Consider the following 14,538-nt stretch of genomic DNA (forward strand, 5'->3'; position numbering starts at 1 on the left):
AAGGAATGACTTACCTGAGGCCACCCTGCTGGTGATGACAACGCAGCCTCTTCCAGAACAGACCCCAAGACCAGGAGGCAGGGTCTCCCCAGATGGGAAAAATGGAAGCACTCATTGACAGGTGCAACTTCATGGACACGGGAAAAGAAATGGATTTAATAATGGAATGAAGCAGCCCTAGCCCAGGGCACTCAGGATAAGAGAAAACGGTGGGGAGAGCAGTAGCATCCTGACCACCGAGTAAAGCCAGGGTCCAAAACAACGCAAACAATTTTCAAAGAGTCCAACACCACCTGTCGAGCTGGGGCAAAGGTCATCTCAAACAACTGCGGTTCAGAAGCAGAACAGCCAATCAACAGCAAGCAAAAGAGTCATCTTAGGGCCAAGGAGGTACACCAAGAGGACAAGCAGGCTCTCAAGGAGAATGAGAATAAACGATGAAAGTTTTCACCAAAGAGGAGGCATATCAAGGACCTAGCAAAGGGTCTGGCACAGGGCAAATGACTAATACACACGTGTTGTGGCTGTAGTAGACTAGTACTGGTATTGTCCGAAAGCCAGGTAGATCCTCAAAGCTAGGCTGCAAGTTGTGGCCAAAACAAAATGCCTTTTGCTGTGTTCTTTTTTTTTTTTTTTTTTTTAACATTTTATTTATTTATTTGACAGACAGAGATCACAAGTAGGCAGAAAGGCAGGCAGAGAGAGAGAGGAAAGCAGGCTCCCTGCTGAGCAGAGAGCCCAATGTGGGGCTCAATCCCAGGACCCTGAGATCATGACCTGAGCCGAAGGCAGAGGCTTTAACCCACTGAGCCACCCAGGATCCCCCTTTTGCTGTGTTCTATATGCTTCTTAATGACAAGACCAACTAGGACCTCAACTTTTTTGACTGAAGCTATCTTCAACCATTGCCATGCTCTCTTTGGTTACGGGTAGCCTGACACATTCCAGAGAGGTGGCTAGAGTCGAGGGCCAAGGGATGGGGTGAATAGCCATGTTCTTTGGTCTAGATCACCAGCCCTGAAGGGCTTCCCTCTACCATCGGCCACACCCCAGCCTACCCTAGTCTCCTGACATCAGCAGAAGTCCATAAGATGGTTACCAGCCAACCGGCCACCTCCCACAGGCTGTTCAGCCTACCTTCAATCCTTACACACATCCAGCCCACAGATCCCCAAGCCTGGCCCACTAGGAGCAATGGAAAACCACTGTGGAGGGGACCCTGCCTGATCACTCTGTTCTCCACTGTCCGCTCCCACACACTTAGGCCTCTCTACTCCCTGCTGGTCTCTCCTTCCCTCTTTCCTAGGATTGCTAGAATGATTTGTTCTGAACGGCGACAGGTTTATAGGTTAGCCGACACCTCCGCTCTGTGGAATTTTAATTAACTTCTCCCATCGTCAATATGCTAAGGAACGGGGTCTCCATTCTCTGGGGTCAGCAATGTGTTTCAGGTCCTGCTATATCAGCCGTCAAATTGAAGAATTAATGACGTGGCTAATCGGCTCTAATTCTTTAGAAAGAAAAAAATTTGAAAGGGAGTTGCAAAGGGGGCAGGAGGAGGGGTGTAGGCTCCGTGGGGTGAGGAGAGGGAGGCTGAAGGGGGCTGAGTTGGGGGGTGGTGGAAATCAACTCTCTCGTAAAACTAGCGACTGACTTAAACCCCCTGTTGGAGGGTGGCTGCCCTACAGCTTTCCCACCGATCACTGAGGTGAGGAGTGAGGGCCAAGGGTAGTGAGGAAAGACCCCAGAAGAACAAACACTCTGGCAGAGCAGGTGCAGCAGGAGAGTCCATGTAACCTCCTGGGGAGGAGAGAGGCTCAGCCTTGGTTCAAGAAAGCCTAGAAAGCAGAAGTCAGGATGTAAAGCTCACTTGTTTACTGGTAAAGCTAGAGGAAAGAGGCCAAAGAGTAAAGTAAAGCTACCATCAAAAATTTAGCACTTCTGGGGCGTTTGGGTGCCTCAGTGGGTTAAGCCTTTGCCTTTGGCTCAGGTCATGAGTTCAGTGTCCTGGGATCAAGCCCCACATCGGGCTCTCTGCTTGGCGGGGAGCCTGCTTCCTCCTCTCTCTCTGCCTGCCTCTCTGTCTATTTGTGATCTCTGTCTGTCAAATAAATAAATAAAATCTTTTTTTTAAAAAAAAAAGTCTTTAAAAAAAAATTTAGCACTTCTGCCACAATTATCACTCTATTCCACAGACCTGCCTTTGGATGAGGGCCCAATTGGACATGGGCCACACACCTGTCCTGATGACTCAGCTCTGTAAGGGATACTCCAGAAGACATTTTCCAAGGGGAACAAACCAGATGTAGGTTGTGATAGCAGGCTGGCTGGTGCAGTAACTTCCCAGGGGAGCTAACAGGCCTCTGCTTTGGATGTAGCCCCAGAGGGTATATGCTCCAGAAGGGACACTCTTGGAACAGCTGGCCTCGGTTACATTTTAATGGTACCTTTTCCCTCATATTTCCGGGGTAGATGCCTAGGAAGTTACCTCTGGAATGCTGTCTCCACCCCATGCATATATGAAAGGAGCCACAGACTCAAGCCTCTGGAGGATTTTCAAAATCTCCAGAAGACAAGCTCAAAGCAGCCTACAATATACAGGGGGAAGACTGCCGAGCCTGCCCGATCTCAGAAAATAAAACATTATTACACAGGACAAAACCATACCCCAAAACATCTCCCTTACCTTAGTACTGGGCTGATAGCGATGGACCAGACTCGGTCTTCAGTCTGGATGGTGTGTAAGCACTGCCCCAGCCGACCCGAGGCCAAAGGCCATACCTGGAAACAGGAGAGGAGATGCTCTCGTTGGCACTGCCTGGGGTTGAGATGTGGGATGAGTGTCCCAGGGAGGCAGGGGAGGGGAATGGAAAGTCCTTTCTGTCCTACAAATGCTGAGCTCGGAGGAGCAGAGGAGCCATCCCAGCCTCTGGCTCACCGACCTGAGACCTGACTCCCGTACGGACCGCCCTCCTTAACGTCCACCTGAGAGCCCTTTCTGCACCACCCAATTCTATACCCGGGAATCAGAAGTCCACACTCTTCAACTGAGCCCTGACTCAGCAGGGTGAACAGATGGGACTCACCTCTCTTAGCAACCTCCTTGTGTTTGTGGGCTTTCCTTTTTCCTCTCTCTCACCCAGATTTTCCTTTGGGAGGTAGGGAGGAGGATCATCAAGGCCCAGTGTGGGGGAACAAAGACAGCAAGGAAAGAGGAGTAAAAAGGAAGACACAAGGGAAGGAACGAAGGGAAGAAGTAGAGAGGCTTCAAAGCACGAAGGTGGCGTGTCGTTGTTTGTTTGTTGATAATGCCCAGGATCCAGTGCTATTCGTGTCAGCAGGGAATTTAGCACCTAGTGTCACCAAAAGTAGCAGAAAAGCTTAGCTCTTTTAAGCTCCCATATCTCCTACAGGTTAAAAATATTGCTTGGAGCACGTTATCTGGTCCCTATCAGTCAGGAATGTACATTAGCAGCCACTCCGGGCTTAGCTCTAATCAACACTCAGGGAGCCCTCAGCGGCCAGTGCATTTAGAAATCTCCCATTAAGCACAAGGCCCCTCTCACCTCACCCAACTCCAGATGACACACTCGGGGAAATAAGCCTCTAACCAAACAGAAAGGAAGGATGTACAGGGCTGTCCCAGACAGCGGCCAAGGAGGGACCCTGAGGCTGCAAGATGGATCACTGACCTCTCAAGGTCCTTGCGGTGCTATAAGGGGAACACACAAAAGCCAGTCAGGACCTTAGATGGAAGAACTTTCTAGAGACATTCCTTGAGTTTAAGGGGCAGGTGACAGAGCAGGGATGGTCTGGCCTTCTTAGGGTCACATGACATGTCTTCCCTATAAAAGGAGAAAGTGTTTTAAGATTTTGTGTATGCATGACAGGGGGGAGGAGGGTGTGAGTTCCTTCCAACTTACGGAAAAGAAAATAAACTTAACAAGAAGATCCTGAACAAGGACAGGCAGAAAACAAAGGTAAATACTACAACCTTCCTGGAGTGCCATGATTCTGGCTTACTCAGGATCTACAGCCAGGCCACTTTGTCTGTAACAAGATGCTCTTTTAATGTCTTCTCTCACACAGTCCCAGTCCAAACGAGAGGTTTGCCTCTCCTCAAAAGCCAACTCCTTAGGAGGCAGGTAGGAGGGTGGGGAGACACTAAGGCCTCTGATTACACAATCTCTGGGGCCAACTCCAGTCCTGAAGTCACCAGTGCCCCCCAGGAAAGGGGCTGGTGGATTCCATGGTGCAAACCACAGGACAAGGTTCCTGGTCTCCAGGAGTGGCTCGGGAAGCTTGCTGCCAACGCTGAGCACGATGTTAAGGAAGTGGCCAGGAGGCCCCTGGTCGCAGGAGCAGCAGCACACCAGCCACCAGAAACCCGAATGTCATGACGCCCAAGGGAAGGGAGTTGACAACAATTTGCTGATCACACCTTACTCTCAGTGGTCAAATCCAAAACAAACCTACCCCTGGAAAAGACAGAACTCAGCAGAAGTGGACATTTATACAGTCCTTTCAGAAAAGCAGTCAAAGACAGGCATCAAGACCCTTAAAACGACCAAAGCCTCACACCCAGTCATTCTATTGCTGAGACCCTATCTGAAGATAACGATCCTAAAACGAAGAGAAACCTGTGCGATAAAAATATTCCCAGCAGCCTATGGTTGCAGGAAGAGCAGGCATGGGCTTTGGAATCAGACACATGTGTCTGCACCCAGTTGTTACTTATTAGCTCTGATCTTAGGGATGTTTCAGGACTCCTTAGCCTCAGTTTCCTCATGTGTACAATGCGAAATAATACCTATCTTTTGAGGGCTTCAGAAAAGTCAAGAAATGCGTAAAGGTATCTTTACTTTTACGTAAAGGTATCTTTACCAAGATACGTAAAGTCAGCATCTGGCAGGTATCCAGCATTCAGTAATGGTGGGTCTTATTACTCATTAAGCCATTAAAGAAGGCACAAATAATATGTAATAATAATAGGAAACCTTGTAACATAAAGTAGCTACAGTAGGGTAATGGAGCATGCAAAATATACTATGAGCATAATTATGTGAAGAAACAATTCTCCTAAAGGAGAAAAGGTGAAAATGAACAATTGTCAAGTGCTCAGCATCGTGTCTGGTTACTTGTACATAAATAAACAAACCTCTGCACTGAAAAATAACTAAAAGAAGAAAAAAACCCAACAAATTCAAATGTTTATTCCTTCATAAAATCTCCCCTTTCAAGCCAGATGTGATCTCTCCACCCTCTTTCTTTCTGGCCCTCTCCCTAGGGCCTCACACTTCATAGTCCTGGCCACTTCCCATGAGCTTCTGCACCACTGCAGGCACATCTCCGCTTGCCTCCAGAAGAGAGGCCATCTCTTCCTCACCTTTGACGAGCCCCAGTGCCTTGTGCACTACAACTTGCATATAGTAGGTACTTTTAGGAATGAATGGAAAAATAGAGAACTAAAGGAGACAAGGAAAGAATGGTCAGAACCAGCCCAGGCCCACTGAGAACATTCCTACATTCCTATCACATCTCAGGATGGAGCTGGCCTCTGTAAACCCCCAAGAGGCAACCCACATTAAGTCACGATAAGTTTGAAAGTGGCAGGGGGGAGGAGGAAGAAGGCTCTCTGAGCAGTCCCTAACTCAGAAGTCTTACAAAGAAAATGTTTTAGTTCCTTTCACCCCAATAAAAACAAATTTCTTTCCTAAAACACAGTATGTATTTGGGGAAACAAACAGGCTATAGATGTTTACAGGCAAACATGACTAAGTTCTCATGAAGACTGGCATGTATCAGAAGCCTACAGAAGCAGCTATGGGACTGCAGAAACCACCAAAAAGAATGAAGAGCTGGTTATAAAAGACTAGCAATGGGTCATGTAGAAACAGGTCAGGAAGATGAAGGCAGCTAGAAGCAAAGACAGCAACAGAGCATCCAGAAATCTGCAAAGGTGGGCGGTCCGGAGATCACTGGGGAACCCCAGAACAGCAGGCCAGCTTTTGGGAGTTGAAGAACCAGGACACACGGCGAAATTCTGTCACTGACTTAAAAGAAATCCTCAACAGGAAAAGGATGAACTGTGGTGACAATTTTAAAATTAGAAAGTACCTACTTTAATGCTTAAAAACAAATTGAATCTACCCAACAGGGTTGAGGCAGTACTTAAAACATGACACTAGGGGCGGCTGGGTGGCTCAGTTGTTAAGCGTCTGCCTTCAGCTCACATCATGATCCCAGGGTCCCAGGATGGAGCCCCACATAGGGCCTCCTGCTCCACGGGGGGCCTATTTCTCCCTCTCCCACTCCCTCTGCTGTGTTCCCTCTCTTGCTGTGTCTCTGTCAAATAAAATCTTTTCAAAATTAAAAAAAAAAACAAAACATGAAACTAACCCAACATCCCAAATATTAGGATTACTACCCTTTGACTACAAGCAGTCCATCCCCCTGGATTGCTACCTTTGGTCATAAAGCTTAGTTTTCATTGCTCTGGGTGTCAGACGCCAGAGAAGAGGGCAGAAGAAAGACATGTCACTGAAAAGAGGGGTCAGGGGAGACTTGAAGCCATAACAGGAAGATGCCAGAAGGCAATGGGAATATTTTTAGGTTACACATGCCAAAAAGATTTCTATGCAAATTTATTTCTGAGGAGTAGAGCAAGTTAGGGACAGTCTCTTTGGAAGGAATAGTACAACGACGGTGACCAGTCAGAAACCTGAAATAAGTACAGGGTAAGGGAAACAGGAAATAGGCAATAGGAAATTCAGTTTCCAAATTGGTTCAGAAAAGTTAACGAGTAAAAACTGCAACTTTCCTCTCCAGAGACCCTCCCCAGGTGTCTTAGCGGCCCATTTGCTGACACGAGCAGCATTTTTGCTCCTATTGGCACTACAAAGTCTCCAGATGCTGGGAAACAGGCAAGTATGATACTGTCAGGCATCCTGCACCTCGATTCAATTGTCAGCGCAGTTTCCACAGCAGCCCCAAAACACCAGGTATGTGTGGACCCAGCCTGGGGCTGCTGGACACAGTGGGGGAGAAAGATGTTCTTCTCTATCTCATGGGTGAAGGCCTGTTTGACTCAAACTTGGAGGACCAGAGTCCCTAAAGCAGGGGTCACACTACTTATCGGCCTCTTTCTGTTCCACGTTGGCAGATGACTGACCGTAGACCAGGCAGTTTGGCGATGACGCACTAAAATGCCTTTCTCTCCTCGTCTTTCTACTGCTTGCTGACCACATCGCTCTCCAGAGAAGCAGTAAAAACACATTTTAATTATCAGCCTGATTGCTTATAAACAAGGTGGTGAAAAATTAACCTCCCTAAACAGAGAGCAAGCAAAAGGAGGGAGAGTTTAAAATAAAATATTGGGGTCAGAACTCAGCCCACAAACTTGAGGAAATTCAGCGCAGGGAGGAAAAGCTAGCCAGGCCCTCTGTTTTTGAGTTCACGCCACATTTCAAGTGAGTGGCAAGCTTCCCAGCCACTGTCCACTCCTTTCTCAGGCCAGCTGGCAGGGACAGAGCCTGGCATGGTAACCTGCATGCCAGAGGCACATAAGTGAGTCCTTTATCGTGTCGTCCCCCACTACCCCCACCCAATGCCCTCAGCCAATCCCAAGACTCAAGGCCCTATCCACCCTCTCCCACCCTACTCCCTATAGACAGGCGGGAATAACCCTACGTAAGGGGGAGACCACTCACCTTGGCCGTTCTGTCCCTGGAGCCACTCACGATGATGCCCCCTCTGCAATCCACACAGTTCACCTCCTGTTCATGAGCCGAGTACTTGACAGTGAAGGTGCTATGAATCTTATGAACACCAATCTTCCCATCTCTAGGAGAGAAATAGGGAGCCCACCCCCAATAGCCAATTACTCTCTCCGTCGGAAGAGAACAAGGCTACAGAAGCAGCCAGAGTCTCCAGTGATGTCCAAATTTGCTGTTTTAAGCAATTCAGCTCAACAAGGCACTGAGCTCTGAGACACCTCTACTTCTTCAGTACACTTGGAGCTGAGCAGAGCTGAGAGATAAAACAAATCTCTCCCATGAGAGTATCAAAACCAGCTTCACTTTTCATTAAAGGCTCTTCCTGTTTTCCCTCTCCAGCTAACCCTATTAAATGCCTTTGGTAAACCTCTCTGCTACAAATGGGGGAAAAAAACACTCCCTCTTCTTATGGTCTCCTTCCTCACCTCTTTGGAGTTGAGAGAGAAAATCAGAGGCAGACAAGCCGAAGTCCCCTGAAGAATGCTAAGGAAGAAGGAGAAAGAGAAGCCTGCAGCACTTACCCTCCCGCACTGATAATATGCGAGTTGGCCAGCACGAAGTGGCAAACGTCCTCATCATGCCCAGCAAAGACTCCCAGGGGCCGACGGTTCAAACTGGCACCATCTGGGCGGAACTGATAGGCCAGGATGAAATTAGCCTGGGATATGTACAGAGAATCACCTTCTAGCTGCATCCAGGGCATCTGACTGCAAAGACGTAAAACACAATTTAAGAATTATCAAGATACAGCATGAAAACTCGACTCCAATCTTTGGAGAGGCTGACTGATGCCCAACTTAGCAAGGATAACCTGCACAGCTAAGCCTTCACCTCCCTTCTCTCCTGTAAAATTACGTACCCCTAGGCCACCCTCAGAAAACCAGAGAGATTGAGCTTTATGGTAACCTAATCTTCTTTGGACTTTCTAAAAGAAAGTCAGAACTAAAAGATCAATTAAATATCACTCTGAATTAGAGAATGCTTAAGACTCAAATTACTGGCAGCATAGACTTCTTGGGGGTAGGCAGAGTATGGCAAATTCAATGACTGGGCTGTGGAGAGGGTTAAAAAAGAAACCTTCCACCCAGATGAAGTGATTTTCTTTCATTCTGCATCCTCCCTGATTTGAAGTGTTAAGCGGTAAGTTTCGAGGTTCCAAGACTCCCACACATACTTCTTACTTCTTCCCCCAACACAGCAGATGGAGAAAAGAGAAGAGTGAGCCCCAAGAAGCCCCATTCCCTATCCCGCTATAGCAAAGGGGCCATTCATAAGTGAAAGGAATAAAGCCATTTAGGAAAGGATGCTAATGCAGTGGTTAGCTATCCAGGTCCGCCCAGGGGATAGCTGTGTTTCTGTATTAGAGGGTAAGTGGAGCAATGGGAAAACATGGCTGCGCAGCAGTCCACTACAGTTTGGGGGCTCCAATGTAATACTCAGCTCTCCTAGGCAGCTGATAAAAGAAATCCACAAATAGTTCAAGATTCTCTCTATAGTCTGGCAGGAGGAAGAAAGGTTAGAAGCCAAAGGCCAGTCCCACCGCACAGAATGAGCCTTAAGAAAGAAGTCTCTGTCAGGGGCGCCTGCATGACTCAGTCAGTTAAGCGACCAATTGATTTCAACTCAGGTCATGATCTCAGGGACTTGAGATCAAGCCCTGAGACAGGCTCCACTCAGCGTGGAGTCTTCTTGTCCCTCTCTCTCTGCTCCTCCCCCTCACGCACTCAGTCTCTCTCTCTCTCTCTCTTTCTCTGCCTCACGCACACACACTCATACACGCACACATAAATAAAGTATTTTAAAAGAAGGAAAGAAAAAGAAAGGAAGCAAGAGAGGAAGGGAGGGAAGGAGGTAAAAAGAAAGAGACAGAGAGAAGGAAGGAGGGAGAGAGGAGAGAGAAAGAAAGAAAGAAAGAAAGAAAAGAAAGAAAAAGAGAAGAGAAGAGGAAAGAGGAAAAGAAAAGAAAAAAAGAAAAAAGATAGAAGGAAAGGTAAGCTGACTCTGCCAGACCCGAGGTTCTCTGGTGGAGACTAAGCCCCTTTCCAAGGCAGACCTCCCAGCAGCCTGTCCTACTCTATGCAGGAGTTCTGCAGCTACCCGATCCTAAGCTAAGCACAGGGACAGCTGATTCATCCGCATTTACAGAGTCACCATCTCCCACTGCCAAGCCTGTCTGAGCAAACTGGGCTGTGTTTCTTCCCCAGACTCCTTAATACAAGCGTCATGGGAATGTGGAAAAGTTCTGCAAATTGACTTGACGGGCCATTAAATGCAGCTTGGACTTTGTAGTAGCTGAGTTTCTGCTCAGGAGGTTTTTACAAGCATGTGCATATATTATATAGGACGTGTGAAGAGTGTGTAGAGATGCCTATATTCTCACTCATGTGCTTCTTTCTTCAACAGCCCCTTGCACGGGTCTGTGGCACACTCAAGTGCGGAGCAAGCAGAAGGGGCTGGAATGCATGCGTTTAGAGCCATCTGGTAAACAGCCACTTGCCTAGGACGAGAAACCAGGTTCACGCCAGGCGAACAGTGGAGAATCCCGGGGCCGCCTGGTAACTGCTTTGTGTGTTTATTTGCCAAACTGCTTTGAAACCATCCCCAAAAAAGACATCAGGGACAAAACCTTGATAGAGAAATAATCTGTACTTTCTGGTATTAAAAGGCAAAAGCGGGAAGCACAGGATAAAGTTTTTTACCATAAAAATCTCTCTCCCCCCAAATAGTTTCTTTACCATCATGAGTGCCAGGACCCACACACACTTCACAGCACTCACCACCCAGGAAAGCAGCAGAAACTGGACACCAGCAAGGGAGAAGGGGTCCTCAAAGGAAGAAGCCTGAATGCAGGTCAACTTGCAATGAGGAACCACGATGTTCCTTATCCATTCCAACCAATCGATAAGGAGCACTTTTTTTGGTAGGGAGTCAAGTGGTAACTATGAAATAATGCAGTATCAGTGAAGCATAAAATGTGTGGTATTAGCAGTCCAAAGCCACTGTCTAATTTTCCTCACAGTTCTGAGCTCTACCTCCTATAACATCTAGAGCCAAGCCCATAGGTCCTATTTTGCCTTCGTAATAAAGTTGGGCCGAGGGCTAATGGAATGAAGGAAGTGAAGGTGTGAGTCCACAGAGCTGATTTAAACAAAACAAGTGTAAAAAAAGATGGGTTGAAATGCTGGCTTCATTTCTTTCTTTCAATAAGATACATAAACAGCGGTTACCCCTGAGTTGGCGCATTACATGGAAGTTTTGTTTTCTTCTTTAAATTTTTCTATTTTTTCAAATCTCTACAATACACATGTCATTTTTCTAATCATAAAAATGAGGAATTTGTTAAAATAAAGCGCACTTTTTGGTAATTTTTACAAATGTAAAAAAGAAAAAGAAGAAGAAAGTTGTCCCTCTGACGCCCCGTTCATGATGTTTAAAGGATTGCCAGGGCCACACCACTCAAGAGAGACACATTTCCACTCTAGCTAGGACCAGACTTTTTACTTCCCAGCATGCTTTTCTATCACAGGTAGCTTTAAAAGAGGTAAGAGGCTACTTTACCTGCATCTCCACTTCAGCAGAATCCCCTCTCGGCAGCGCCCCAACCTCCAGTTCTGAGACACCTTCACCCGTTCCTTCACCGGGACACTGGCCATCCTGTTTTCAGACAGAACAGATAACCTAGTCATGACAACTCATCGCCAACCACAGAAAATTCTATAGGCGTATGAGTCAGAACTCAGAGGAGTATTTAGAATACATCTAGATATAAGTGATGGGGTTAGGACACCAGAAAGGAATAACTTTCTCTCCCCGCCCTAGGATAACCAAGAAAGCCAAGGACAACAGTCTGTCCATTACAGAGTCTATAGCAATGCCAAAGCAATCTAACAGAGAAAGGATAACAGAGAACTGGAACCACTGGCTATCCCTAAGGAAAAACACGAATTCTGACACCTACCTCAAACCAAACAGAAAATTAATTGAAAATGAATTTAAATGTAACACCTAAAACTATAAGTTTAATAGAAGAAAATATGTCAAAATATCTCTGCAACGTGGGGGCTAAGCAAAGGTCTCTTAAGGGGCGCCTGGGTGGCTCGGTGGGTTAAGCCGCTGCCTTCGGCTCAGGTCATGATCTCGGGGTCCTGGAATCGAGTCCCGCATTGGGCTCTCTGCTCAGCGGGGAGCCTGCTTCCCTCTCTCTCTCTCTCTCTGCCTGCCTCTCCATCTACTGTCAAATAAATAAATAAAATCTTAAAAAAAAAAAAAGGTCTCTTAAGACACAGAAAGCAATAGCATGAAAGAAAAGTCTAATAAATGAGACATTATCAAAATTTTAAATTTTTGCTCACCAAAAATATACATTAATATACTTTAATATACACCACAGTCTGGAGGAAAATAGTCACAAAACATATATCTGACCAATGGCTAATGTCCAGAAAATATGAAGAAATTATAAATATATGTGTATAATTGTATATATACATATATGTACATATTATACATATTTATATATGTATATATGTAATTTTATATATGTAATTGCATGTGTATAATGTGTGTACACATTATACACACACACACACACACACACACACATATATATATGAATATATTTTATTTTTGATGGCCAGGAAGGAACTCTGCTATAACCTTGGTGGGAAAGCAAAATGGTACAGCCATTTTGGAAAAATGTCTGGCAGTTTATTATAAATCTAATAATAATGAATTTAGATTATAAATCTAAACACATACTTACTCTATGACCTAGCAATTACCCAAGAGAAAGCATATGTCCACAAAAAGATTTGCACGAGAATGTTCATTGGAACTTTAGTCATAACAGCCAGAAGTTGAAAACAGCCCAGGCAGCCAACAAGAGAATGGGTAAACACCCTGTGGTATATATTTATTTACCTGATAGAATGCTACTCGGCAATAAGGAGGAAAAAACTACTCATACACACAGTAATGTGGGCGAATCTCAAAAACGTCCTGCTGGGGCACCTGGGTGGCTCAGTGGGTTAAAGCCTCTGCCTTCAGCTCAGGTCATGGTCCCAGGGTCCTGGGATCGAGCCTCACATTGGGCTCTCTGCTCAGCAGGGAGCCTGCTTTCTCCTCTCTCTCTCCCTCTCTCTCTCTCTACCTGTGATCTTTATCTGTCAAACAAATAAATTAAAAAATCTTAAAAAAAAAAAAAAGTCCTGCTGAATGAAACAAACATTACACAAAAGAGTTCATGTTGTATGATTCTGTTCATGTGAAGTGTAAGGAGGGGAACTAATCTCTAATGGAAGAATCAGAACGGTGATTACCGCTAGGAATCCTGTCACTGGGAAAGGGATTGACTGGGAAGGAATATACAGAAACTTTCTGGAATAACATTCTATATCTAAAGCTTAAGGGGATTTGGGTTACACAGGTACGGACACACTTGTCAAAAATGCATCAAATGAAAAAAAATGCACCCAATGATATACCTAAGATTTGAGCATTTCACTGTATATAAACTTTTGATAAATGAAAAGGTCCATAAACTAATATATACCAGGTATATGCATACACGCTGAAGCATTTACAGGTGAAGCGTCTGACCTCTACAACTCACTGAAATGCATGATAAAGCAAATACAGTAAAATGTTAACTACAGAATGTAGGTTGTGGGTATATGAGTGTTCATGGTACATTTCATTCAACTTTTCTGTTTAAAATTTTTCATTTAAGAAAATGTGTCAATAGTATCATCTGGGTGAGGAAAGTTAGCACAGTAAGAGCAACAGGAATGGCATAATTTATGACTGCGTTGGAGTGGCAGGGGATAAGGAGAAGGGCCCAAAGCCCCTCTGAAAATGCACCTTCAGACAGAATTTTGAAATCATGAGCAAGAATTTGAAAACTTCGTTTTAGGCCCCATAGCTCCCCTGTGTTTCCTTGCCCACTCCATTGGACAATAAAGGCACACTGCTTGGAACACAGAGTGATAACTACCATGTCTATTGAGAAAAGAAGAGAGAGACTTGCATTTCTTCCCATCTCTGCTATACCATCACATTTACTACCATTTGCTAAAAGGCAGCAGTCAGGTCCTGCTTTCAAGATTATAACAAATGCAGATTAGAAAAGATGGTTTTGGGGGCACCTGGGTGGCTCAGTCAGTTAAGCATCCAACTCTTGATTTCAGCTCGGGTCATGAGCTCAGGGTCATGGGATCGAAACCTGCGTGAGGCTCTGCGCTCTGTGGGCAATCTGCTTGAAGACTGTCTCCCTCTGCCCTTCCCTCGACTCACACTCTCTGTCTCTCAAATAAATAAAAATCTTTTTTCAAAAGTTTCCTTCCTGTTGCTTAAATGTGTATAGTATTTTTTCTAATTATGGGTTAAGACTGAGTATCTGGTTATATGTTTGAAAGCCATTAGCATTCCTTCTGGGAAATGCTTGTTCATACCCTTTGTCCCTGTTCCTATGAGGACTTTGGTCTTTTTCTTGGGAGTTTGTAAAGGCTCTTAATATAATCTATATTGTCAATTTTGTTCCAATTTATTATTCTTTTTATAGCATTTTGCCCATGTGGACACTAAAAAAATGTTTACATATCCATGACTTCACATCAATTTTTTTTTTTTTTTTAAGATTTTATTTATTTATTTGACAGAGAGAGATCACAAGTAGGCAGAGAGGCAGGCAGAGAGAGAGAGGAGGAAGCAGGCTCCCTGCTGAGCAGAGAGCCCGATGTGGGACTCGATCCCAGGACCCTGAGAT

At 45.4% G+C, this 14,538-nt stretch overlaps 1 protein-coding gene across 6 annotated transcripts in view; it reads right to left on the minus strand.

Moving 5' to 3' along the window:
- The window catches only part of FBXW4 (F-box and WD repeat domain containing 4), an 82,249-nt gene that overhangs the window by 51,435 nt on the left and 16,276 nt on the right, over nt 1-14,538 (minus strand). For all 6 annotated transcript variants that reach the window (XR_014309323.1, XR_014309324.1, XM_082722401.1 and 3 more), the window contains 4 exons: nt 11,334-11,429; nt 8,297-8,482; nt 7,710-7,842; nt 2,687-2,781 (listed from right to left, as the gene is read on the minus strand). Coding sequence is in view for 4 of the 6 variants with exons in the window: in XM_082722401.1 (XP_082578527.1) it covers nt 2,687-2,781; nt 7,710-7,842; nt 8,297-8,482; nt 11,334-11,429 (510 nt within the window). In the remaining 2 variants the exon portion in view is untranslated. The remainder of the gene's footprint in view (nt 1-2,686; nt 2,782-7,709; nt 7,843-8,296; nt 8,483-11,333; nt 11,430-14,538) is intronic.

The sequence above is a fragment of the Mustela nivalis genome (assembly GCF_964662115.1).
Source record: "Mustela nivalis genome assembly, chromosome: 2".
Classification (NCBI taxonomy): Eukaryota; Metazoa; Chordata; class Mammalia; order Carnivora; family Mustelidae; genus Mustela; species Mustela nivalis.